Raw genomic sequence first — 25,437 nt, forward strand, 5'->3', positions numbered from 1 at the left:
TTTTCCTTCCCTCTTTTTTCTTTGATGATTCGGCCTCGGTTCCAATTTACACGAAAAGCTGGAAATCCATTGATGTGTGTATATCGGAGCCTCAAGGGCCGAAGGACTTTGCAATTTCCGCTAATAACCATCTGCATATGCAGAGTTAAAGGGATCTCTGAGACATATTTTCATTTAGACCGAGGCCGTGCTGGATGAAATTACCACAAGCCCAGGAGAAATGTCCCCAGTAAAATCAATGAAGATGTCGCAAAGTGAGCTAACGACCCGAAGATTCATTTCCACAGTGATAAATTAATCTCTTCATTTGTTGCTTCTTACTTACATATTAAGCCTCCCGAGCCAGTTCGGCAGAATATGCGTTGTATTCTATCCAAAAAGTGATGTAATTGGTTACACGGCCCGATGCGAGGGGATGGCGCCTTTCGCATATTGAAAGGTTTATATCGTCCTTAATCGACCGGGTGAGAACAAAGTGAATTATCGCCCAGCCGGGGATGTCAGAATTGGTCCCAAAACAACCCAATGAGGTAGCGTTGCGCCGTTGATTCAACCCTAACTGACCGAGACGAGATGAAACTCGGTTCAGCGCTTAACATACAGCTTGTCATTCTGTTACCAATTGACGGAGTGTTGTGAAAGCTAGGCGTAGAGAAAAGGCCACTTTTTATCTAACGCGACCCAGAGAAGATGGACTGGCGGAGTGACGGCTCTTCTTCCACTTCCAGTATTCCCTGAATCTTTCCTCAGACCATGCAATTGCTCACATGGCGCACACCTGGGATGCTGCCCCTTTCCAGGCACCAACAACTGCAGAAGAATAATTTATTTGGCATGTCAGGCATGACGTTAAAATCAAGCCAGGTTAGTCTTCCAGTATAACCATCGAGTGTAACAATAGCAGTAGTGAGAATTCGGTCGTTCGAATCCTTGCTTTGGCAATAAAAGTGCCGAAGTGGCAAAGCTGTCAAAAACAAACCAGGAACATTGTCCCAATCTGGAAATGATTCTTTCGATTCTTCGGATGGTTTCTGGGAGGTTACACCTACATCCAATGCTCGTGTCAATATGCCGGAGTTTAACTTCCTATTAGCGCCTCTTGTCAATGGCCCGATGACAACCAAAGGCTTAGAGGCCAAAACCCCCGAGTCAAGTTGTTCGGACGTAATTGTCCTCATCCAACATCTTGATATCGCACGATTAACATGCGTGAGAGGTATTGCTGCGCCATTGTGCATCGAACGATCCATGTATAGTTGCGCAGATATTGCATATCATGTAATGCCATGTTTGATGCATTTATAATTAAATCATCATAGTATTTGGGCACAGTTGCTCGAGCATGCATCGTGTCGCGAAGAAACTCGTCATGATCGGTACGGCAGTTGGCACAAAGACTTTCGATCAATCAACTGAATCGAATGATAAAGCGTCGTAGTAGTTTGAATTTCCGAGGTAGTCATACCCGACAGCTTGGGAAGGATAGATGTACTTTGTTGCTTCACATGGAGTTGTCGTTGTGTTTGTTGGGAACTTCAAATGCGGGGAAAGTCCTCACCACAGTTGGGAGACATTAGGATGACGCACAGACCACTCAACCAACTCTTCTCGCGAAATAGCAATGATACGAGTGAATGAGTTTGCCCAATTGAAAGGACATGTAAATCAGACTGGAGATCATCATTCGCTTGAGATTTATGAGTCGATAATGGTGATTTTCCTGACGTCTTTCATCGTTTTGACTATGTAGTTCAGGAAAGCGTCCTCCCGCAATGATTCTCCACATATACATGTTTTCTATAATTCCTATTCTATTCGTGAATATAGCAAAGATCGCTCCCAAAATACTCCAAAGCACCTAAAGGTATATTCAAATTTCCTCCTTATACGCCCTCCCATCCTTTGTCACAACATTTGTCACTATGATGTTCATCCTGCCCTTTTGAAAAGCCTCCTCATCCGTAAATTGTTCCATATCATTCCTCGAATTCACAAACCCAAAATCTAGTCCATTCATAGATGCTCTAACACTTCTAGGTGCTGCGACCGCATCATGTAGATCTTCAAATATTATGTCGATTCCCGCGACTAGGCCGATTTGTGATTCTTGATAAGTGCCCAACGGCCATCCTACTCTTTTGAATTTCTTTCTGTACAGCGTCAATCATACCTACGAAACGTAACTCTACAGCGTCACCACTATAGGCCATAATTTCGTCTTTGAGATCTTGAAGGTAGGTGAGACCGGTAGTATCAATGAATGTGACTCGTGTGAAGTTGAATACGACGACTTCAAGCCTGGGAAGAAATCTGGTTGGTGTATTAATGTTACTCCTGCGACGGAGGGCGGCAGTCCTTCGAACTCGATAGTCGCTCCATCCATTTCGTTCCGTTGACTCGTAAAGAGTCGGCTCGTGATAGGTCCAAATAGCTTCTAGAATATCTTTCTTTATCCTCTCCGCGTTCAAGTAAATGAGAGGAGTTTCTAACGTAATGAGTTGCGTGCCTTGAGGTACTAGGCGCCCTCCCTGAAGAGGTATACTCATTCTGTTTACACTTTCAAAACTGTATCTGTTTTCGAGATCGTGGGGCTTTAGCGGACTAATCGAGGAGAATAGTGTGCGTAAAAGAGTGTAGAGCGCTATGTAGACTACCCAAGCCCAAGAGTAAACTCTATACTTGCAATCAACGCCACGTTCATGACGACAAAAAAGCCTATGAAATCTGCAAATGAACCTTTCCAGTATGTGAGTGGAATTCTGTTTGGAGGTAATGTTTCTCCTACAGAGATAAGTATAATTGCACTGGTTGCTGCGGTTGGTATCCACTGGAAAGTTTCCGTCAATACATTGATGGCAAGAAAAACAAATCCGGCAGAGAAAAGCCCACTGAGTGGTGATCTCACTCCAGTTGTTGAATTCACTGCTGATAGAGAAAGAGATCCGGATACTGGCATCCCACCAAAAAAGCCATTCACAATGTTTGCGGTCCCCAGAAAGACGAGTTCTTGCGATTCATCGATTTCATAGTTGTGTTCACGAGCAAATGACTTGGCGAATATCAAATGCTCAGCCATAGCAGCTATAAAAACCTAGGTAAAAATTAGAAGATTAGTGTCCGGCCTATTGAGCATTGGTCTTGGACTAACTCACGGGGAATGATTTCTTGGCGACAAGCAGAACAATTTTAGTCGGAAGTTGTGGAGATTGTAGGGTTAATGCTACCTTCCCGGCGATGGGAAATTGTGGAATGATGAGATCTTTGTTGACGATGAAGGATATCGCAGTGGAAATAGCAATCACGAAAGCGTTCCGTAAGTTTGACAAGATCCTGATGATACTACTCTTGTGCCCCCACCTTTTACCCATGAGCTTCAGTAGAATGATAATCACTATGGAGGCTACGCCAACAGCCAATGATAACGGCTGAGTAGTTGCAATGTTATTGGGGATTTGCGTTCCTTGTAGCGTAAAGTCTTGGCCCACACCTGATTCTCCTAGTATCAATGGAATCTGGCCTTGAACAATGATTAACGCTGCTGACATTTGGAACCCAACTAGCATAGGAACAGTGATGAAATTTAGGATCCATCCAAGGTTTAGGAGTCCGAATAATAGAGAAAAGGCGCCTATCGAGAAAGAAATACCGGAGGCAATGAGAGCTGGCGGTATCGGAAGATCTTGGGCAGCAATCGATAACACAACGGCGTTGGTAAGTAGACTCAAGGATGTTGTAGGGCCTGTAGCAATGTCTACAATTCTTAGCATCAAGCAATCTTAAATTCATGTAGAAGTAATACCTTTCGATGTACCCATGAAGAAATAAATGACCGATGGCAACCAGCTAGCAAAGAGTCCTTGCTGCAATGGTATGCCAGCTAACGCTGCAGATGCCAGGGCCTGGGGAATCAAGACCAATGCGACTGTTACTCCAGCAATCATATCGTCCACAAGCCATCTTGGAGCATAGTTTGGGAACCAACGTACGAAAGGAATCTTCCGAACCAAATAATGTCCTGTCGACGACGGTAATGCTTTTATTCCGCGAACAAAGCCCTTTCTTCCTCGAGTTAAGTTTTCATCGTTTTTGAATCCTTCCTTAATCTCCCGTAGTTTTGTTGCTATCTTTCCCATGGTTCAGACTGCCCGCAGTCACTGCGGAAAAAGAGTCTAGTTTAACTGAATAAGTAAATCATGAGGGGGCCGGCCTCGCAGAATTTTACAATAAAACCATGAATAACATCATGGTGATGGGAGTCCATGAGGTTTTGTTAGAGCCGTTCAAGGTTCGGACTTTTTTGCATTGTGTGGCCAGATCCACAACTGGTTTTGTTCTCATCTTATCATGTCGATGAAATTTTGACTTTCGGGACGGGGAATGTGGCTGGGTCAGGCAACTGAACTTGAATAGAGTCTAGAATAGATAGGTGTAAGGAAATAAAACTATCACAAAATGAAAATGATTGGTCGCCTTAAAACTTATAGAACAAAAAGTTTGCCAAGTAGTACCAGAGTTTCAGGAAGGGTCACAATAGTCTGAGCGTGGCAGTTTTTGACCAGGACATTCGATGTATTTGAGAAATCCCATACATCGACAGAGTAACCACACTAAGTTGCAAAGTGCCATTTTGGTAGAGTTAAGGTCATTTTGAGAACGGATATACAATGCTGTACTCTTATGAGAATAAGAATTCAGCAGCAGCCGTTCATCAATTGTTGTGGTTCAATCGTACAGGTACGACCTCAACATCTCAAGGAGGCTTCCTCACGTACAGAAACGACTACAGCGGATAAGTGAAATACGGACTTGTAATCAAGTCCGGGGTAACAAATGTTCTAAAAATGCGTACATGGAATATTGAAACACGTGTGAACCTGGGAACACCCTCCATACGTAGATACTCGCATGGTGCTTCACTGGTTTCACCGATGTTTTACGATTTCGTGTACGATAGACCCAATCAAGTGAAGCAACAGAATCGATGATCTGATTTTAGAACAGCCTTATAGATTCCATGTAGTTTTGGATATTGATATTTTTGGTTCAAGTAGTTCGTCGAATTTGATTCTAACCTGTATTGTCCAGTCTTGAATGCTTTCTAACTAGTGCACTTTGTTCCTTTTTGAAGACCCATACAAACCCCACTTTGCTGGTTAGAGACGATGAATGTTACTATCGTCTACTCGTCCTATGTCGCGAAAAAAAAACCACAGGGTTATCGTAGCACTCCAACAAGCAGATAGAAGACTTCGTGAAACTTTGTAGTCACAATTGCTCTAGGAATACTGCACATCAAACACACTCAACTTTGAGTTTTCGAATAGTCATCATGGGCAGATTATAAAATTGCTCGTATGTAAAAATTGAGTAACAATGCAGGAATTTGACAATATATTGTAAACGACATCGGCAACTGCGCCAACTTTCCCCCTGGGTATGTAGTAGCTGAAATGAATAAATATCATCCCTCTCCTAAATACTGAAAGTGGGTCAATCACTCGACTGCCTCGACACAGGTTAGCCCACTAGAGGATGCTCGTTTGGCATGTATCAGGGTCGTGGATGTAGTACTGATAACCCGGAGGACATGGTTGAAAGAACCTGATCAATCCTATTGCTTGTGAGGTTATCGTCTTGTACTCCGTATTGGAGAATTCAGGCCTTCCTCGATCGAGATTTGGTCCTGCAGTGCAATCCAGATTTTGGCACTCTAGATGTCCCAGTCATCAACGACCTGCTGTGTTGCATTAAGCCAATGTTATTGCGATCTGTGTTTCTTTGTCTCAGGGGTATCTCATATGCTGATGACAATGTAGAATGAGAATGTAAGATGGCTAGTGTTTTGTTGTAATAAATTGGATGTTTTGATTTCTTATCGAGTCGATTTGATATAAGCTCGATAAGCTTATCCCCCCACAAACATCGGTTACTATCGGGTATTCCAGAGCTTTTTTCAGGCGACTCGATAATCCCAAGATTACTCCCACCACCAAACAATGCCTGATCCATCAACAACGTCACTGACGACTCTCGATGCGCTCTTCAATAATCCCGTATTTGCCGGAGGCATTGGTCTTGCAGGTCTCGGAGCTTCTGCCGCCATCGGTCGACGTTTCATGATACTGGGAGCTTCAACTATCAAACGTCGTCTTTTGGTAAATCTCGAAATCAGTAAGGAGGATCCATCATATCAATGGATCTTAGCATGGCTATGTCTTCCTCGACCACCTGGAGGATTCATCGCATCTAGAATCACCCGTGTTCATGATTATTCTATGCGAACGACCGGCGAACAACTAGAGGGCGGTCCATCATCTGCGACATTTCTTGCGCAGCCGGGATATGGTAGGCATGTTGTTCAGCATAAGAATGCTTTTATTTTAGTCCAGCGGGAGAAGCAAAGTAGTCATAATATGAATACTGGTGTACCGCACGAGACAATTACTCTGCGAACATTATACGCTCATCGACATATATTCGCAGATATCTTTGCAGAAGCGCATGAATTAGCTGCGACACAGCGGGAAGGGAAAACGGTTGTTTATAAGAGCTCTGGAATGGAATGGAGACAATTCGGAGATGCGCGACGAAAAAGGCCATTAAGTTCTGTAATACTAGACGAAGGAGTCAAGGAGCGAATCCTCGATGATGTGACAGATTTTCTAGGTCGGCAACAATGGTATGTGGATCGAGGAATACCTTATCGTAGAGGTTATCTTCTATATGGTCCGCCTGGGAGTGGTAAAACCTCTTTTATACAGGCCTTGGCTGGGGAATTGAACTTTGGGGTCGCAATGATAAATTTGAGCGAGCGGGGAATGACAGATGACAAGTTGGCGCATTTCCTAACGAAGTTACCTCCGAGAACCCTAGTACTGCTTGAAGATGCAGATGCTGCGTTTGTAAATCGGAAACAGGTAGATTCCGAAGGATATTCAGGCGCAACAGTAACATTTTCGGGATTGTTGAATGCACTGGACGGAGTGGCGGCTGGGGAAGAAAGAATAGCTTTCCTCACTACCAATCACATTGACAGACTTGACGCTGCGCTAATACGGCCTGGACGAGTTGATATGATCGAGAGAATTGGCGAAGCTACAAGATATCAAGCTGCGGAGATGTGGGATAGATTCTATGGCGATATTGACAAGGATGGAAATGGAAAATTGCGATTTTTGACAAAGCTAGAAAGTCTTGGGCTTGTTGCTAATGAAGAAGGTAAGACTGTTGAACCAGAGCTCCATACCAGTATGGCTGCCATACAGGGGCTTTTTGTGTTCAACAAGGACAGCATGGAAGGAGCCATTGATATGGTTGAGGGATTGATACCGAGAATTTATGAGCCTCACACTCTCGAAAATGGGATCAAAGTGGCAGCTTGAGCTTGAACAGAGATTCCAGGAAGTAATACGGTATCATTATTGTATATATATTCGAGTAAAGTCAACATCAACAATGTACACGTCCGAGAAAGGCGCCATCGAATTCGGGTCCATTGCCATGATCCCTCAATATTACATCTAATTCGCCCCTTCGCACGAGACGTTATAAGGCATTTAACAAAATTTACTGGGCAACAGCACTCCTCCCATCATCCTCAGGTAAACCCTCATTGTCCCCAGGCTCTCGGTAAGTCTCAGCAGACTTAGCGGCATGTCTGGTTTTATCATTGATGATATTGCTTTTGTCGACAGCGACGTTGTCGGCGGTTTCTACACACTGCTATTAGCTCAAGTCAATCATCAAGAATACAGACAAAACTTGCCTTCTTCAATAGAAGCTTCGTCACTCAGAACTGGAATTGGATCCTGCTTGTGGCCAGGACGGGAGACATAATCGTTGTCTGTGGGATTCCCTTGGGGAACTTCTGAGGATGACATGATGGATTTGGTGATTTTCTGGACTGGATTTTTTGCAGAGACTTGAGTTCGTTTGGTTGTTGAAAGAAAATGTGCGGAAGAAAGCTCTACTTGTACTCATCTTAGCTAAAGCTTGAGATAGATGAGCTCTGTGTGACGGAAAGTACAAAAAAGGCTAGAAGATGGTGATATCATAAATATTCTGATAAATCACCCAAGTATCCTGAATCATTGAGACTTTCCAAGACATTTTCAGAATCCTGAGCAAATCATTAGCAATGAAATTATCAGCAATGAAATCATCATTTCAAACGTCAATACATCATAAACTTCCCCAGGAACAACGCTATGTTAGCATTGAGCATTGCTAAGGCCGCCTTGCAGTAGCTCTCCCGTTAGATTGACATATCAAGGTACGCTTGCTTGTCATGACGTTAATAATGTTTTACGCTTTACACTCTAAAGGTCTTCCTGATTGTAAAGGTTTGCATACATATTCTGGATTTCATGGAGTGTAGATAAGAGAACTGTAGGATATAATCATTGGAACGACCTCGGATAATCGGTATGTGACAATAAATCTGATTCGATAATCAAACAGAACACTTCGTAGAGCATCCACAGTCCATGCCATGAAATGTGACGCATTGCATTAGTTCGAATACTAAGCATGAGCTACCTAGTAGTTCGTTAGGGACTCTCGAGGACCTTCACCCGTTTGTGGCTTCCCGTCTCCCGATGCATCATTTGGATATGCAATTTTTGAAATCGGATCTCATCGACGTGAAAAGCAGATGTGTCTAATAGTTTAGAAAGTAGTTTCGATCAATCGATGGTACTGCACTACTTGTGAAACTAACAAGATTCCCTCAAATATGTCGTACCTCATGCCACAGAAGAAACAGAAACATGAGACAGTCCATGAGAAATGATTTTTTTGATTTTTTGGAGATACTTTCTTCCAATACTGGAGCATAGGACAACAACGTTGATATGAATTTTACCTAGAGCAATAGTAGCGGTTAGTAACTAGCAGGACATATTTTCTTGTTTCCCGAATTCGAATACGAAGTTTTGAGATGTAGTTCAAAAGGAAACCAAAATCCATGTTGATGTGTATTATGTAACTCATCAAAAGGAGTTTAGCGCAATACAATATCAAATATCATTGGTCATGGCGGGGTAATTTAATACCATCAGCCAAGCTCAACCTTCAATCGCATTCAATTCTTCAAAGCCGTCGCAATGTTCACAGGTCTTGTTGAGATCAAAGGAGGTTTGCTGTTATTCTTCAATATCCAATGTCAACTCACTAACATTTTCAGTTGTCTCCGACATCAAACTCGACAGTCAATATGGTGCCACTCTCACCATCAGCAATGCCTCCTCAATCCTCGGAGACTGCGGACTCGGCGACAGCATTTCCGTAAACGGTATCTGCCTTACAGTCACAACCTTCACGGAGGATAGTTTTACAGTTGGTTGCGCTCCAGAAACTCTTCGTCGTACAAACGTCGGCTCTCTACAAGTCAACTCCGAAGTCAATCTCGAACGCGCCGTTTCTGCGAACACACGTATGGGAGGACATTTCGTACAAGGACATGTGGATACTGTCGCAGAGCTGATCAAGAGAGAAGAGGATGGAGAGGCTTTAACCCTGAGATTGAAGCCCAGAGACAAACAAGTGATGAGATATATTGTAGAGAAGGGATATGTCACGCTTGACGGAGCCAGCTTGACGATTACCAAGGTTGATGAGGAATGGTTTGAGATTATGTTGATCGCATATACCCAAACGAAAATAGTCACAGCTCTCAAGAAAGAAGGAGAATATATCAACGTCGAGGTGGATCAAATTGGCAAATACATTGAGAGAGCTGTGGAGGGATATTTCGCCCAAGGAACCGGTGGAGATATTGCCATCTTGGAAAAAATGGTGGAGCGCATTGTTGAGGCAAAGCTAGCAAAGCTTTCCGGAAATTAATGTGGCCTCTTTGCTCCGTAGGATACCCAGAATTAACACAAGGGCTATACCCATTTTTCGCCACCTGAAAAAAATTAGAGTTTAAAAAGCTTTTCTTGTTATATGGGACGTTGATCTGCGGGTAAAAACTAAGATCTCAAAGTCCTTAACACGCACAAAACTTCAATTCTGGGATATGATATATCTGCAGTGTTCTCTTCAATAAACATAAGCCCCAAGCCAGATATTCAACGCGAACCCTAAGAGTTCGGATCAAGCGGTAAAGAGTCTGTCAGTGCAGTGGCAGCATATTTCCGCAGGAACTCTCCTTACTCTTCCACACAAAAGCCCTTCAATTGAGGGATTTTTGATGTCACCAATTGTTTTTCTTTTCGAGTTATCGAAAGTCTCATGAATAATTTATCGAATGTTGAAGCGATTTTCCTTCATTTAATTTACGATGGGTGAAGTGATGAATACAGTTACTCCACCTTTGTCCATTGCATCTTTTTCCTGTCCCATTTCCGAGAAGAAAAAAATCATAAATCCAATCAAGAGACCAGTCTTACTTTTTTGAAGTAGAGTTTTCATGCAGACTGCTCCATCTCCCATCTTAACCAGTCCACACCAACGCCAAATTCAGATATTGACCTCTGCAAAGATCATGCAGCCCGCCATCTCACACTAAACGATCTGGCAAACCCATCCAAATAAATTCCAGGCGCAGGATTATCCACCAAAGTATTCCAAACATCAACATCTACTCCACTGCTCGGCCACCTTTGAACTGGCCAATTTGCCCAGCCCATCATGTATAATGGCACACCCGATTTTGTAGAGTTGGGCTATTCGCATTTCAGATTAGCCTTTCTTTCCCGTCTCTTTTCCAACGACTTTTTGCCTGAATTACATTTAATTCGTACGGAAAAACAGACATACCGCGCTCCACTTTCCCTGGTTTTCAACCCCAGTTACCGAACATGTTACTCGGCCACCTTCAACAAGACCGCACGTACCCGCTTCACTTCCAAATGCATACATCCACATCCCGATACTTTTGCTATATACAGCGCGAGTGCCATCAAAGAGACCACATGCAGTAGTGTCGAGTGTCCAAGTGAAAATCGAGGTTATGCAGCCGGCGATAGGACCAGCTCCTGCAAAATAAGGCGCTGATGCGTTGAGGGCTATAAGATAGCCTTGGGATGTGTAATCAGTGGAGAGAGTGGTTTCTGTTAGAGGTAGTGGAGTTGAAGAGGCCAGGAGCGATGCGAGGAAGATAGGGAGTATAGTAAAATATTTGAACATTTTGGAGTTTTGGAGTTTTGGTTAGAGTTATTACTTGTCGGGAGTTTCACAATTAGTAGATGCAAAATTTGTGCTCCGATATGGTATATTAAGAAGTGGGAACTCTTTCAAGACAGACCTGTCAACGCAGATATCACGAAATTTTGAATTCTTATTTCAATTATTCTAGCTCAGTCCTAGTGACCTCAAGTCGCTACTGTTATATCATTCCGTCTTTGTTCTATCGGGTCAATTATATGTTAATCTATCAACACTTTCATCCCTTCCCACTTCCTGCTTATCATGATATATCATTTATCTTGGCATTCCCACACTCCATTCCGCGAAAACTGCAGAATCAGGGAAATGGACCTAAGGATAACTTCTTCACAGTGCTGATAGGACGCCCAGATTCTGCCCGTCAATCACTTTGAAACACAATTTGTGGAACCGACATGCTTGTCGGGTAAAGGGGGGACGAGTCGGTTAAATTCCTGTGGCGTGCCCTGTGATCGCTGACCTGGTGCAGGGTTTCTGGGGTACATTCTGGGGTAATAGTACCGTGAAAACAATATCATACATGCAAGAATGACATTTGATATGTTGTGGTCTCGGCTTTACATTGAAGATTCGTTGGGTATCACCAAAATTTCTATCACGCATACGGTCCGATTGCACGGGATAGGGGCTCATGGTGAGAATTTTTGATTGCGATGTATTATTATCTAATGGTTTATGATTATATGGAGACCTTTTATGCGATTGCTAAAAAGGCAAGGCCAATGTTGTATGTTGCGGTTAAGAAACTCTGCTCTTGCGTAGTATAGGTTCCGTTAAAAGCTGCCGGTGTAACTAAACCACTCGCTGCAGCGGTGGGGAAAACATTCTGATCCACCGGAAAGCGAGCTCCATCCTTGGGCATTTTACCGCTTACAAAGAAATTGGAGATCGTTTTTGCCATTCCGAGAGATGCATGTGAGATAGTGGTATGCCCACTTCCTCCACGGTATACGAGGGTGGATGAACTAGGGAGTAGACTGCGGAGTGCTTTTGCGGACTTGAGAGGTGTTGTCGGATCATTCTCGGCTGAGACGATAAGGATTGGTGTTTTGGCTGTTGCGAGAAGAGTATCTGTTTTCGCCATTAAACTCGCTCCTACGTTTGGAACAAGCGGACGTGTGGAGGGGAAGTTACGGCAAAATGTGATGGGGATAAGATCAGCATTTAGAATTGGAGTATTTTCGGAGATTGAAATGCTTTTTGTGAGAGAGATGACAGTGTCCAACGTAATTCCATTTGACGCAGCATTATCAACGCAACCAAGTGGGTAAGTAGCAAGAGTTCCGACACCTGCTGCGGAGCCATCGGTTGGTGCACTCGCTGCTAAGGACCCAAGGAGTGAAATAAGAGCAGTTGCGTCACGGGTTTCGAGACCGGATAAGACAGATGCAAGTGTTTTCCAAGTGGTTGGAACTCTCAGAAGAGATGCAAGAAGGGGACTGAGGATATTCAAGCTAATGCTTAAGCCCGAAGCAACAATAGGATTTTTGAATATGTTCTCCATTATGTTGTCAAGTCTGGTGGCCACAGTACCTGTGACTCCAGTAGGAGCGGTGGCAAAAGAGCATCCTTTACTGCCGGCGGTGTTGCAGAAAGCTGCGAAATCGTTCAACGAAGCACGAACACTGACTTGATCGTTTGGCAATTGGCTGACATATGTAAGGGCGTTTGCCTTTGCATCAAAGACACCATCGGCAATAACTCTTCCCACGCGGCCTGGGAAAGTTTGGATAAATTCTGCGAGGAAAATAGTTCCATATGAGAAACCCCAGTAGTTGAGTTTTGCAGAAGTTCCATCCAATGCATCAACTATCGCTGCCATGTCTCGGACAACATATGCTGCTGTTGAGGTGTAAAGAGCGGGAGATTTCTGAGCTACACAGGCTTTTGCAAGAGTAGCGACAGAGGCGTCAAAAGATGTGATAGCAGAGCTAACAGCAGCATTGGCGCTAGCATTTGCAAATTGTCCGAGCCAAAGATTTGGAGCAGATGGAAATGCGTTGTTGAAATCATACTCCGCACTGGCATTTGGAAAGCATTCCAAGATAGGAGCCGAAGCACCAGTTCCACGTGGATCCCATCCGATGACATCGTACAATCCACCGCTCAGTGCCGAGACCGCGGCACCGGCCCCGGACTGCACAAAGCCAACACCACTGGCACCGGGTCCACCTGGATTGATCAAAAGAGACCCGAGCTTCTTGTTCGCTGCTACAGTGGCAGGATAACGAGCAAGCGCGACATTTGCTTTTGCTGTTGACTTCGAATCGCCATATTCGAGTGGAACTTCAAGGGTTGCGCATTTTACGCCGATACCACATGAGGTCCACGTTAGTCCATTAACAAGGACTGACAAGTTGACAGCGGCGAGTAGAATCTTGCCAACGGAAGGCATTTTGAACAAATGAGTGAAGTTTCCAAGAGAGTGACGATTCAATGAAAGTGACTGCTTTTACTTACAAAAGAATTGCCACATATTACATTGTCCAATATTTATATCGGACAAATGTCTGTTACAATTTCTCCATTGCTGGGTTGTGCCAAGATGCAGACTTTGCATTCAGAAAAATTGAAAGTCCTTTGGTTCAAATTTCCATGCGCTGCATTCGATTTATAATTCGATTTATTATCTAAAGAAGTCTATTTCTCGTGTAGCTGGGATTATAGGGCTAAATTATAGTTCGATCTGGTCGATAGGGATAATTAAGGTTTTTGGCAAACCTTATTTTGACTTGGACCGAAATTTGTATTCAAGCATTGCATTCTCAGGATCTACGAAGTATGCTTGTTCTCGGACTTTACCCATATGAGTTTAATTCTTCGGTCATGCCTTGCGAAACAGATTATCTTGGTAGAATTGCAACGGATTCGATATTGCAAGTTTTTGGTTCTCCTTAATTGAGCGTAGTGACCGATGTCTCAGCCAACTTCTCACAAGAAATTAATTTTGACTCTTCCATCTTTGACCTGACCTTGACTGGAGACTAGGAGAATAATCCAAAGTAACAGCCAACTGTATCCGATTCAGACAGACTTTCTTCTCTGGTAACTTGACACACCCATCTACTACCGTGTATCTTTTTCCTCAAAAATCTATCCACTAAATCATCAGGCCACGTATTCGACACATGAAAATCTACCATGGTCTCCTTCAAAGCTGGCATGGCTTTGAATCTCGCATCGAATGCGCTCAAACCCATACCAATAGACTCAAAGGAATCAATGCTTCCGGAGTTCCTCGAGGAATTGACTGCCAGCCTTATACTGCCACCACCAAATCGTAAATTGTCCCACGGAGATACCTTGAATGTCACAAGATTTCTGAATTTATCAATAACTAATTCGATGACTTCAGAATCTCTTCCAGCGGGCCAAGGCTGACCAGGTCCAAAAATCGAATTCGGAAACAGTGGAAAATAGAGATCCAGATGCCGAAGAAAAAGAGCATTTCTCTCTCCGATCTGTGCTAGAAACCCAGTGATGATCTTATAGCCTGGTATATAGAAGGATTGGAGACGGCATAACACAAATTTGTTGCTGGAGTAGAGAATTGGAGATGCCTCCAAGTGGAGTTGTTTGCTGATTCGTAGAATTGTGGGACAGAGACGATATTCTTTGCTTAGTATCAAATGCGATGGACTTGTTTCGGAGGATTTTATTTCAATAGGCTTAGAATCCGAGGCAATGAGTAGTTCATTGTAGATTTTAAGTCGGATCTCAATGGCGAGATCGAAGAAATGTAGCTTTGAACGTTGGTTCAACTCCTTTCCTGGCTGCATCGCGATCGTGAAATTTGATAGGTAAAGTAATGAATGATACAAGTACTGCTGTTGAACTCGAGTAGTAGTCTTTTATTTCTTATGAGCATAGAAGCTATCAGAATGATGACAAGGCTCTTGTCAAAAGATGATGGGATGATTATATCAGAATATGTAGCTTCATCCAAAACTTGTGGAGTGTTAGTTGAGGATTAAGATAAGAGGCGGGGGAAGAAGAGGGCATTATATGATATGAATAAAGTATAAAATAACCTAGCTAAGTATCTAAATAATTAAGGTTACAGAGTCAGATTCAATACGATGGAGGGTGGACTAGGAATGAACAAATCATCACTTTAAACCACTCAGAACTCGCTAACAACGTTTGTGCGGCACAGAATAAGGCAGATATCTGTGAACTTATTTTTAGCTTTCCAACTACGAGAAAGTTGCAAAATGATATCGGAATAGAGATGTGAAAAGGTTCTTAAAAGAAGAACTCGAGGTCACAAAATCGAACTACTATGGAAGGAAATAAAAATTCGGGGCACAAAATGGTGTAGTAATATTCAATTTGTTCCCTCACAAATCCTTCTCGGCAGTTGAATCTTACATTCAGTACCCACAGCAAGCGATTCTCAGTAAAATAGACTGTTGTTCTTTTTTTTTGATAATGGTTTCCTTATAAACCAGAACTTGCCGTAAGGCAATCTCGCGCTATCACAAAATCTACTCAGAGCACCAGTGGCCGCACCATATATTTACCCCTATGATCCACGTACGCATTGGTCTGCTCCGCCGACACCGAGTATAGGAACTTCAAGTGAGTATATCCAACTCGAATGTTGAATTTAGTATCAAATTTGTGGTTCAATCATCAGTTTCTTGGCCCTTTTAGCTTTCATTATAACAATATTGCGCTGGGTGAAACTTACACTTATTTCAGATAGATAGTTGGAAAGCAAATGTATCTTTTTGAGGAGTGTCTTTCCCTGAAGTGAGGTTCTCATGAGCTTTCTCGAAACACATTTTTGGAAAAGCGTGGTTTTCACATTCGTAAGTATTTCCTTGGTGTTCACTTTGAGTTGTATCTTTTCGTAGAGTATCTTCTCCAATAATCTCTCAGAACGTCAATCTCCGACTGTTTTCCACTGGCGGTGTCCCATCCCACAAATTCTCATTTCGAAACTTCTCTTCTCACGAAGTATAATTCAGTGTATTGGCTTCTTCAGTAGTTTTGTAGTTGGCTTGACGCCTACAAAAGTCATATCGACACACACAAGGTGTCGCCTGAGCCACGGGGTTTTCTGGTCGACCACAATAAAGACATTTCCAATACACAAAGTTGTGGGGAGTTTCAGCAATCTTTTGAGAATTACTGTCATTATGTGTGTAAATCCCGCAAAAGTCACACATGAGAGTGCGTGCATCCCGAGGGGCAAAATTCTCAGATCTGCCGCATTCTAGACATAATGGGCCTGTATAGATGGTGTCATGACTTAAAGTTAAGGTAATGAAGAACACTGGTGCTGGAATTTGACCAATTATTTTCAGGATTGTGTTATTTCCGATCTGTCTGAAGTTCAGGGAATAATATCTCATTTCGTGGTAACGTTGTTGAATTGTAAGAACGAGTGTTGCTTAGATATGGTTGCAACTATAGCCACTTTCGATTCTTCCTGCCTAATAGTAATTAGTTCAGAATATCTGCTCAACAACCTCTCTTCTTCATTCTTTATCTCTTTTCCCATGCATTTTTTCATCACAAACACTTCTCTCGGTATATTTTTACTTCCTACTTGCCCAAGTCCCCTAAACCCTCCTTGTACAGAGTCAAGTACCGTGAGTTTATTTTTACTCTTTGAGGGAAGAACGGTTTGACACATACGCTGTTATAACTACAGTCTTTCAAGCCAATATTTTGATATATCCATCAAATCCTCGGTCAACCAACAAGTAGACTGGGGCCGTCAACATTGACTAATTGAAAAACCTTCTGATTCATTGTTCTCATTTTGTCAAAGCAACTCCTCTTCTTTTAGTGAATACTCTCAAACGAGCTTTTGACATTAGAAATATCCTTCTGAGACCAGTCCAATACTCTCATCTGTTACACCAAGTCACTATATCCAAATCCACCCTGACCAATTTCTCCCCAAAAAAAGGAAAATAAGTAACTTGAATCATTCCCTATTATCTTCAATCCCAAAACATATCTCATTCCAATCCATCAGAAAATAACTATTAACCACACGGAAATCGAATACTCCACTTCGATTCACAGTACTTCAATACTTCAACATCTCACTCGTCCTATGCCAATACACATTCACAATCTCCTCATCAAATCGCATTTCCCTCAAAATCCAGAATCGAAACCAGATATACATTCACATTTCCCACATCCCATATCCACATCCCATATCCACATCCCATATCCACATCCCATATCCACATCCCATATCCACATCCCACATCCCTCTATATAAACGCTCAAATTCAACTCTCTCCATCTACCTCCCCACAACACACCAACTCAACCCACCCAACCACCAACCACCAACCACCAACCACAAACCACAAACCTCCCACCAATCCTACAAATCACATCACATCACATCACTCCATCCATTCCATACAACCCACCCCATCTCAAAAATGCCACCACCCCCCCGCGGTTTCCAGACCCAATGCAGTCTCTGCAATGCACCCATTACAATCTACTACCAAAGCCCCATCCAATGTCTCAGCTGCGGACATGTATATTTTCAGGGTTCATCTACAACTTCAGATACTGTTACGAAACTCTGACGCCAGTGAGAGAGTTTAATTTCTCGTGTGAGAAGTTTCTGCGAAGGGGTGAAATGTGGATTTGTGTGGGATAGCATAGCTTGCTTGGAAGGGATACGGAATACTGTGATGTGGTTTCAGGATTGGGTATGGATTGGGGATTGGAGGATGAGAATCCGAGATCAGATTTTCATTATGCGATGCGCAGAGTGTCATGGTAATGGATGGTAGATGTCGAGACTAGGAACTCGAACCTTTTTCATATTTTCCGAATCAATAGTTGTATGGCTTAGAAATAAGAAAGGAATACAAGATTATAGTGTTCGAGATTCAGATCAATGTGTTTTCCTTACTCGTGGTAGTTAAGAGAGACAAAAGCCTGCGTCCCAAATGGGTGTAATCATTACCAAATAAACGCTCACTTGTTAAATTGGTATACTGACTCGCTATTCTAAGCATACAAATTAATCCAAACTCCACGCTGACTCGTATTACTCGTAGCATCTATATGAAAATGATATTCAAGAATCATAACCCCAACCTCTCGCATCATTATATTCGCCTACGAAGCTCGTCGCTGCTGCGATAACTCCAATCGCGCCATCCGCCAAAGCATTACCCGTACCGTTTAGAGCACGTGCAGCCGCTTGACCTCTCGCAACTTCCGCTTGCAATATCTGTACTCTATAATCTTCATCCAGACAAGAGTCTCTTCGGATCATTCGTCCCATAATTGCAGATCTCAAAGCAGCTTCCCAATGATTAACAAAATCATCCTCGCTTTGCACAGTTGGTTTTCGAGGGGAAGCACCGACTCCCGCACGTCTGTCTGCATATTGATATATACATCTCACGACCTCGTAGCGACGAGTGACCAAGAAGAGAATTGGCCAGGAAACTACCCATAGGAATGTGAGATAAAAGAACCAACGAATCCAAGTAGTCATTCGCCATTCGTTGATCATATGTGGCGAATAAACAATTACTCGTTTGTGCGACGTTGGAAAATTGACGTGAATTCGACCACGGTAATTTGTAGATGTAACGACACGTCGTAAGAGGTACTCCAGATGACTTTTGTCATGATTTATGATCTTGCGTTCAAATATGAAGCATTTCATGCCAGATGGATCGGAAACGAATTTTCCACACCAGGCTTGTAATTCATCCCCTGTCGAGCCGGACTCAATATCACAGTTTGAGAGGGAGGGCTCTAGTGACTTGATGATTCCTCCTCGATATCCCTTTTGGTTATCTGGCAAGATCTCTAGTTTTCCTCCAGTTCTTATTCCGGTCGTGAGTAAATGTGTTAAATTCAGACGTATGTGGAAATCCGTAATAGTTTCCGATGAGTCTTTCTTGTGTCGACGCTCGGTTTCTGTGTGAGTCCCCGATACTTCCACATAATAGGTCGGAGCATATTGAGCTTGTTCGAGGATCATTTGACGAAGAGCATCGGGATCTGTAGAATAATTTGGGAACCTTGTCCAGAAATCGGATGAACTATAGTCGTGCGAAGAGAAAGGAAGATCGGGAGGAGGGCTAGAACAGAGTAAGTTAGTTTAAATTGCACGGCACATCTATTAAGAGATACTTACATATACCATCCTGCACCGGAGGTAGAGTGGGAATTGCTGGCAGACGGGCCATCAGTACGCGAAAGAAGAGGTGCCGATGAGGATGTTTCTTCATAAGTTGGAAGATCCTCTTCGGGGTATTCTTGATCAATATTATTGAGAAAGCTTGAGGAAGAAGCAGCAGCATTGCTAGTTTCTAATAGATCTCTATGAGCATCAGCCTTGTAGGGCTGTGGCGTTTCTTTCCCCATATTGCAGATGCGTCGTGCCCGATGTAGAGCCGCGGATCTCGTTGATTGATGATATTGTTATACTTTTGAGATTTCACCAGTGAGATTGTCGCTCCAGTAGATGGACAAACGTATGAGTTTGAGGCGATGTAGTATTTCTTAATGTAGATGTGAAGTGAGGTGAAGTCGTTGGTTGCTTACCTAGGTATGGATGCCCAGGTGGATGACACTCGCTTTGGACTTTGCACAGCCACAAAATCTTTTATGTGTACGTACAGAGGGAGGTACCTACTCCAGCTAACCTTAAGGTAGGTAGTCTCGTAGAGGGAATGGAATCTGTCTCGTCTGTTCATCTAATGATGAGTAATGGAAGTGTTTGTCCTTGGCATCTCACACTCCTTACGATGCAACTTATTCCCAAAAGAGAAAAGACGTCAACGTGATCCAATCCATCGTTTCCTCACTTATTTATATTGCCATTGGATGCGGCGGGATTGCCTTGATTGCTTCTTGAGGTTCCACTCAATGATCCAACACAGCCACGATACCATCAATTAAAGGCATGGCTTCCATGCATGATAGATATTCCCCAGCTTTTTGGGATATGGATGGATGATGAGAAATCTCTCATGTTCCAAAAATAGATCTACATTATCATGAAACAGGACCCTTGATTTTAACTTTCTCTGTGGTGAAGATATTGAAGCAACAAATTTGTCAATTTTTTAAACTTCTTTTCGGGTGTGAAGTGTGGGAATGGGACGGAACTGGAGCTCTTATCATTGATCATCAATCCCTTTTTACCGAAAGACTCTTTCTACCAATGGAAGGGATTATCATTTGTGGAGAATCTTGAGCTGTCACTCAATTTTGGGAATTCTACGAGTAGGCTGCGTTGCTTGATTTGCTTGATTTGCTCGATTCGTTGCGAGGCTCCAAAATAAAGATCTCGCCTTATGAAACGAAACGGTTCTAAGAAAAAACATCTCGAGCCACTTTATATCATCACCCCTCTTAAACGGTCAAACCCCTTCAACCCTTCAACCCCTTCAACCCCTTTTAGTCGTTCATCTGAATTCGATATTTACTGTTTGCGCCAAATTATTCACACCTGCCAAGTATCCAAAGTATTGACACCATACATACTACACCAGAATGTCGGAGCTAAAGAATGCCAAAGTAAGTTTCAAGAGATGGAAAGCTTCACGAGAGATGTTTTGATATTCGTACCTCACGCGTACTCACCAGTGCTGACTACTCCTCTGTTCTAGGGTCTCAGCAATGAGGAAATTCAAGCATATAGAGATGCTTTCTCCATTTTCGTAAGTCAAACTTCTTTTCTGAATGTTCGCGCAAATGCTTACTCTGGAATACAGGATAAAGACGGTGATGGTATGCGCAATTCAACCCCGCACTTGTTCTTCGCAATCCTTTTCTAACAATCCTACCTTTACCCAGGAACCATTTCCACCGCCGAACTCGCAGAAGCAATGAAGTCTTTGGGACAAAATCCATCAGATGCAGAAATTCAGGATATGATCAATGAGGTTGATGTTGATCAATCTGGAACAGTCGATTTTGATGGTTTGTTACACCGCGATATACCACGAATACCCCACATCTTCACATCGTCAATACTTTCACTCGAACTCTTCTAACCATATAATGTTCGAAATACAGAATTCCTTAAGATGATGACTGCCGAAACAAAGGGCGTTGACTTTGAACAAGAAATGCGCAGCGCTTTCCAAGTATTCGATGTTGATGGAAGCGGCACAATTTCCCCAGAAGAAATCTACAAGTTGATGGCATCTCTAGGAGAGAATTTGTCAGAGGACGAGATTAAGAGTATGGTGAAGGAGGTTGATAAGAATGGTGACGGAAGCATAGATTGTATGAAAGCTCCTCTTGAAATACTCTTCAAACCTCTCCAAACTTGCTCAAATACTAACGGAATTTTGTTCTTTTAGATGAGGAGTTCGTTTCATTCATTCGCGACAACAAATAAGGAATCAGCACTAATTGGGGGAAATTTATGAAATTGGGAGAAATTTTGGATCTCATATGAAGTTGCATAAAATACCATAGGAATACACACCATTTTATTCTAGCCGTCTTTTTCAATGGGAATGAAAGTTTCATTCATGCTATATACATGGATCAAGTGAGCGTCGTCAGTATCATCACGAATGTAGCATTTGCATTTGATTTGATTTTGAAATCTTACCTTCTAGCATTGATTCTCCAACTTGTTGTATCGTTTTTGTGGAGCTTCTATGTTCTTAAACAATCCTTCAACAGCTTGTTGTTTGAGTACAAAGAACGATTCGGGCTCAAAGGACTTTTGAACTTTTGAAAAAGAAGATGATTTCTCTCATACACTTTCAACATCATCAAGGAACAATGGCATTGTAGCTCTTATATGTAGGCATTTATTTGGCTCGTATCGCTCACACATTTTCTAGAGAACTCAACTTCTTCCCATAATACCCTAAACACATTTTGATTATTGTAGCACAATCACAATCCTTAACCTTTGACCAAAATGTCTTCGAGCTCGGCACTAGAAGGCTCTAATAAAACAGCTGTCAAATCTGAGGCTAGGCTCACATTTGGTATCGAGATAGAATATCTCTTAGCTACTGTTCATCCCGTTCATCCTGCTCCTCATTCAAAGGATACACGTGAGAAAGACGGAAAAAAATTAGATGGCATGGACAAAGCTAACGAGAACATTGGCGAAAGACTCAAGGCTAAGGGTATACCAGTAACAACAACTGTGTGGGAAACGGATACATCACCGAGTGATGCAGAATTAAGAACTAAATGGCATCTTAAATCTGATTCGAGTGTCACCCCAAAAGAGCGAATTCATCCAAATTATAGAGAATTTGGTATGGAAATATCATCTCCACCCTACTATTACGATCAGGCTTCACGAGAACTTATTCCAGTAGTTTTAGAGACATTGAGAAATAACTATCTAGTTCGAGTTAATGGCAGTGCGGGCTTCCACGTTCACGTTGGTAACGAGTATGATGGATTTTCTTTCCCAGTATTTCGCAACCTGGTTGCAATTTTGTATACTTACGAACGACAGATTCGGCTGATGGTCTCTGCCGAGCGAGCGCAGACTTCACAAACATTTTGCCGATCATTTACCTGGTGCACTTTCGCCACGAGTGCCCCAGATATCACACGTCTCGAATTTCTCAACCACATTCTTTCCTACCAAAATCAAGACGACTGGAAACAATTTTGGACTGATATGACAGCGGGCGTTGGAGCACGACTTGCATTCAACTTGGTCAACTTGAAACTCCCGTACCAGTCTGAAAAACGTACCATCGAATTCCGTCTCCATCCCGGAACCCTAGATCCAGAGGTCATGCTCCACTGGATCCACTTCTGCATCAAAGTCACGGAGAAAGCATGTCTCATCAAAGACGAAAACGAACTCTACAAGCTACTCAGGCGCGATGTCGAAAAACCCATTGGCACCACCGGAGAAGACTGTAGCACCGTTGATTTTCTCATGTGGCTCGGCTGTCCGGCGCAGGCGTATTACTATGGTGCGCCCCTAGTCGCAGATCAGCAGGGTCTCAAAGATCGTATTCAAGAGGATGAGAGGATGGAACAGGTTAGTCGGGCTTTGGCGGTGCTGAAGAGGAAGGAGTGGGAAGAGAGGAGGAGGAGAGCGCAGCATGCGAGAGATTTTCCTGGGGATGATGCGGATTTCTCGGAGGTGGAGTCGGGTTAGAAATCAGAGGTAAGTGGTAGATTTCTTTCTTCTTCTAGCTGCTTGTCTGCAGAAAATAGGTAAGTCGCGTTCATAGATTGTGTTGGTAGGTACATTCCTTTGTTCATTTGATAATATTATAGTTTTTTTATATAAATGGGGTTCTAATCATTTGTGAGATGTAGTTTTTGTTTTTTGAACCTTGGGGAAATGTGTGTAGGAATCTGAATGGAGATAGGTTTTTCAAGTATGGTGCATCACATACAATATATAGTTCATCTATGTTACCGAATAGATGTGGTGAACAATCGGATAGTTTCCGCCTGGCACTTCTATGTTTTATCCGTTTTCGCATCGCTGAGTATAGGGTTATGAGTCGTGGGGTGTGAAAGCATGGTATAGGTACCTATATGAATACTTTACGGGAAAAGATATCGAACAACTTCACAATCGAACAGAATAGCCAGTCTAGAGAGGAGAGATATAGTGGTTGATTATCTTGATTGCTGATAGCTTTCCAGCTATAACTATCGGAAAGTGAAAGGGGAAATGAGTACACGATACGCTGAGAGTTGGATGCATATACTTGCTCAACTCTGGATACCTACTAGGTACCTAGGTATATATGAAATTTCTGATAAGGAGTGATGTAACTCTTTTTGAGAGTTTCCTAGGTATGGTATCTGCTGTGGCTTTCGGGTGTACCACGTGCCCAACTCCGAATAAATATGCAGGGTCTGCCTAAAACATATATCTGGCTTTTCATCTCCAAATCATCCTTCGGGAGCCTTTGGGGTGGAGTTTTGACGAACTCGTGGATCCCGAGATATGAGCTTGAGCTTTAGTTTGGGCTTTTGTACGGGCGTTGATTGGGGGGTTGGTATGGATTTTCCACCTGCTGTTGTTTTGGGGGTTGGGGTTGATTTTCCACCTGATTTTGGTTTTGGGGCTGGGATGGGTTTTCCTCCTGGTTTGGATATCGGCATTGTTTTCGATATTGGGGGTTCCTGTATCTCTTCATCCATCTCTGTTTCATCATCTTCTCTCGCCATCTCTTTCCCTTTCCTTTTTCTTTTCTCTCTCAAATTTGCCTCCATCTTTGTAGATTTTGGGGTTGGTGTTGATTTTACCCCTGATGTCGATATTGGCGTTGTTTTCGGTATTGGGGGTTCCTCCATTTCTTCATCTATCTCTATTTCATCATCATCTTTCGCTATCTCTTTCCCTTTCCTTTTCTCTCTCAAATTTGCCCCCGTCTTCACAGATTTCGGAATTCGTGTTGATTTTCCTCCTGGTTTCGATATCGGTATTGTTTTCAATATCGGCGTTGTCTTCAATACTGGGGATTCCTGTCTTTCACTCTCCTTCTCCTTTTCAACATCATTCACCACCCCGTTCAGAATTTTCTCCAGCTTAGCACCATATCTATCCAACTCCTCTATCACAACCACTTCCACCGCTCGATTCTCGATCTTCGGAATATAATGATACTTCACATGATAACCCATACTCGCCTGTCCCAATTTATGCAATTTCTCATTCAGCCGATCAAATTCCAATATTAAATCTACATACGGCAAGCGCTTGCTAGGAATAACTCCCTTGGTCGCATCATCAAATGGCCATTTGTGGAGAAGCGAGATTACTTCTTCGGAGGAGGAATAGATATCCAGATAAAAACCTACTCCCTCGTTGAGCTCGGCCCGGAATTCATCGTCTTCGTGAACGGGCATATACCAGGCATCTGGATCGCGGTTGGTGGCTTTGATGGCTTCGATACGCTGGAGGGCGGCGCGCTGCGCAAGGAGGATGGAGGAGAGTATGGCGCGTATGGGGGTTACGGGTGCTGGGAGGTGGGCGAGAGCGTCCCCACGTGCAATTTGCATCGGCAGGGGTAGACGTGCGAGTAGCGGGCGGCGTAGGCGGCGTAGGTTTTGGGGGCTGGTGTTTGGGGGGAGGTAGAGGGGGTGGGAGCGGGAGAGGGGTTTGAGGGGTTTGAGGTAGTGGAAGAGAAGACGCGGGTCGAGCCGTGGGTGTGGTAGATTAGAATGTGCGCCATTTTTGGGTTTGTGGGAATATATAGATGGATCTATGGATGATTGAGAATGCAGAATATCTGATTCCGTGGGATTAGCTCCAGCGATGCTTCAAAGGCGTTGGATTGCCTGCCATGA

General features: G+C 43.1%; 12 protein-coding genes across 12 annotated transcripts; 4 read left to right on the plus strand and 8 right to left on the minus strand.

The window, feature by feature from the left end:
- Positions 1–746: 746 nt before the first annotated feature.
- On the minus strand, positions 747–1,238 carry EAF02_005074 (uncharacterized protein; the record flags this gene model as incomplete). Its single annotated transcript, XM_038901122.1, has 1 exon — positions 747–1,238. One exon carries the CDS (start codon positions 1,236–1,238, stop codon positions 747–749), a length of 492 nt encoding a protein of 163 aa, XP_038759634.1.
- A 632-nt stretch (positions 1,239–1,870) lies between these two features.
- On the minus strand, positions 1,871–4,133 carry EAF02_005075 (uncharacterized protein; the record flags this gene model as incomplete). Its single annotated transcript, XM_038901123.1, has 5 exons — positions 1,871–2,088; positions 2,171–2,601; positions 2,655–3,091; positions 3,153–3,751; positions 3,800–4,133. The coding sequence occupies 5 exons, from the start codon at positions 4,131–4,133 to the stop codon at positions 1,871–1,873; spliced, it is 2,019 nt and encodes a 672-aa protein (XP_038759635.1).
- A 1,863-nt stretch (positions 4,134–5,996) lies between these two features.
- Positions 5,997–7,382, plus strand: EAF02_005076 (uncharacterized protein; the record flags this gene model as incomplete). Its single annotated transcript, XM_038901124.1, has 1 exon — positions 5,997–7,382. One exon carries the CDS (start codon positions 5,997–5,999, stop codon positions 7,380–7,382), a length of 1,386 nt encoding a protein of 461 aa, XP_038759636.1.
- A 184-nt stretch (positions 7,383–7,566) lies between these two features.
- Positions 7,567–7,880, minus strand: EAF02_005077 (uncharacterized protein; the record flags this gene model as incomplete). Its single annotated transcript, XM_038901125.1, has 2 exons — positions 7,567–7,712; positions 7,766–7,880. The coding sequence occupies 2 exons, from the start codon at positions 7,878–7,880 to the stop codon at positions 7,567–7,569; spliced, it is 261 nt and encodes an 86-aa protein (XP_038759637.1).
- A 1,224-nt stretch (positions 7,881–9,104) lies between these two features.
- On the plus strand, positions 9,105–10,197 carry EAF02_005078 (uncharacterized protein; the record flags this gene model as incomplete). The annotated part of the gene is made up of 2 exons (XM_038901126.1): positions 9,105–9,135; positions 9,185–10,197. The coding sequence occupies 2 exons, from the start codon at positions 9,105–9,107 to the stop codon at positions 9,841–9,843; spliced, it is 690 nt and encodes a 229-aa protein (XP_038759638.1). The 3' UTR covers positions 9,844–10,197.
- Positions 10,198–10,484: 287 nt separating this feature from the next.
- Positions 10,485–11,130, minus strand: EAF02_005079 (uncharacterized protein; the record flags this gene model as incomplete). The annotated part of the gene is made up of 2 exons (XM_038901127.1): positions 10,485–10,667; positions 10,762–11,130. The coding sequence occupies 2 exons, from the start codon at positions 11,128–11,130 to the stop codon at positions 10,485–10,487; spliced, it is 552 nt and encodes a 183-aa protein (XP_038759639.1).
- A 733-nt stretch (positions 11,131–11,863) lies between these two features.
- Positions 11,864–13,564, minus strand: EAF02_005080 (uncharacterized protein; the record flags this gene model as incomplete). The annotated part of the gene is made up of 1 exon (XM_038901128.1): positions 11,864–13,564. The coding sequence occupies one exon, from the start codon at positions 13,562–13,564 to the stop codon at positions 11,864–11,866; it is 1,701 nt and encodes a 566-aa protein (XP_038759640.1).
- Positions 13,565–14,153: 589 nt separating this feature from the next.
- On the minus strand, positions 14,154–14,948 carry EAF02_005081 (uncharacterized protein; the record flags this gene model as incomplete). Its single annotated transcript, XM_038901129.1, has 1 exon — positions 14,154–14,948. One exon carries the CDS (start codon positions 14,946–14,948, stop codon positions 14,154–14,156), a length of 795 nt encoding a protein of 264 aa, XP_038759641.1.
- A 3,290-nt stretch (positions 14,949–18,238) lies between these two features.
- EAF02_005082 (uncharacterized protein) lies at positions 18,239–19,545 on the minus strand (the record flags this gene model as incomplete). Its single annotated transcript, XM_038901130.1, has 2 exons — positions 18,239–19,259; positions 19,316–19,545. The coding sequence occupies 2 exons, from the start codon at positions 19,543–19,545 to the stop codon at positions 18,239–18,241; spliced, it is 1,251 nt and encodes a 416-aa protein (XP_038759642.1).
- Positions 19,546–20,087: 542 nt separating this feature from the next.
- EAF02_005083 (uncharacterized protein) lies at positions 20,088–21,760 on the plus strand. Its single transcript, XM_038901131.1, has 5 exons — positions 20,088–20,703; positions 20,796–20,916; positions 20,983–21,108; positions 21,205–21,417; positions 21,495–21,760. Exons 1-5 carry the CDS (start codon positions 20,680–20,682, stop codon positions 21,530–21,532), a joined length of 522 nt encoding a protein of 173 aa, XP_038759643.1. The 5' UTR covers positions 20,088–20,679; the 3' UTR covers positions 21,533–21,760.
- A 309-nt stretch (positions 21,761–22,069) lies between these two features.
- On the plus strand, positions 22,070–23,284 carry EAF02_005084 (uncharacterized protein; the record flags this gene model as incomplete). The annotated part of the gene is made up of 1 exon (XM_038901132.1): positions 22,070–23,284. The coding sequence occupies one exon, from the start codon at positions 22,070–22,072 to the stop codon at positions 23,282–23,284; it is 1,215 nt and encodes a 404-aa protein (XP_038759644.1).
- Positions 23,285–24,036: 752 nt separating this feature from the next.
- EAF02_005085 (uncharacterized protein) lies at positions 24,037–25,149 on the minus strand (the record flags this gene model as incomplete). The annotated part of the gene is made up of 1 exon (XM_038901133.1): positions 24,037–25,149. One exon carries the CDS (start codon positions 25,147–25,149, stop codon positions 24,037–24,039), a length of 1,113 nt encoding a protein of 370 aa, XP_038759645.1.
- Between the last annotated feature and the right edge of the window lie 288 nt (positions 25,150–25,437).

This window comes from Botrytis sinoallii (assembly GCF_014898435.1).
Source record: "Botrytis sinoallii strain Bc 23 chromosome Unknown BSIN_007, whole genome shotgun sequence".
Taxonomy (NCBI): Eukaryota; Fungi; Ascomycota; class Leotiomycetes; order Helotiales; family Sclerotiniaceae; genus Botrytis; species Botrytis sinoallii.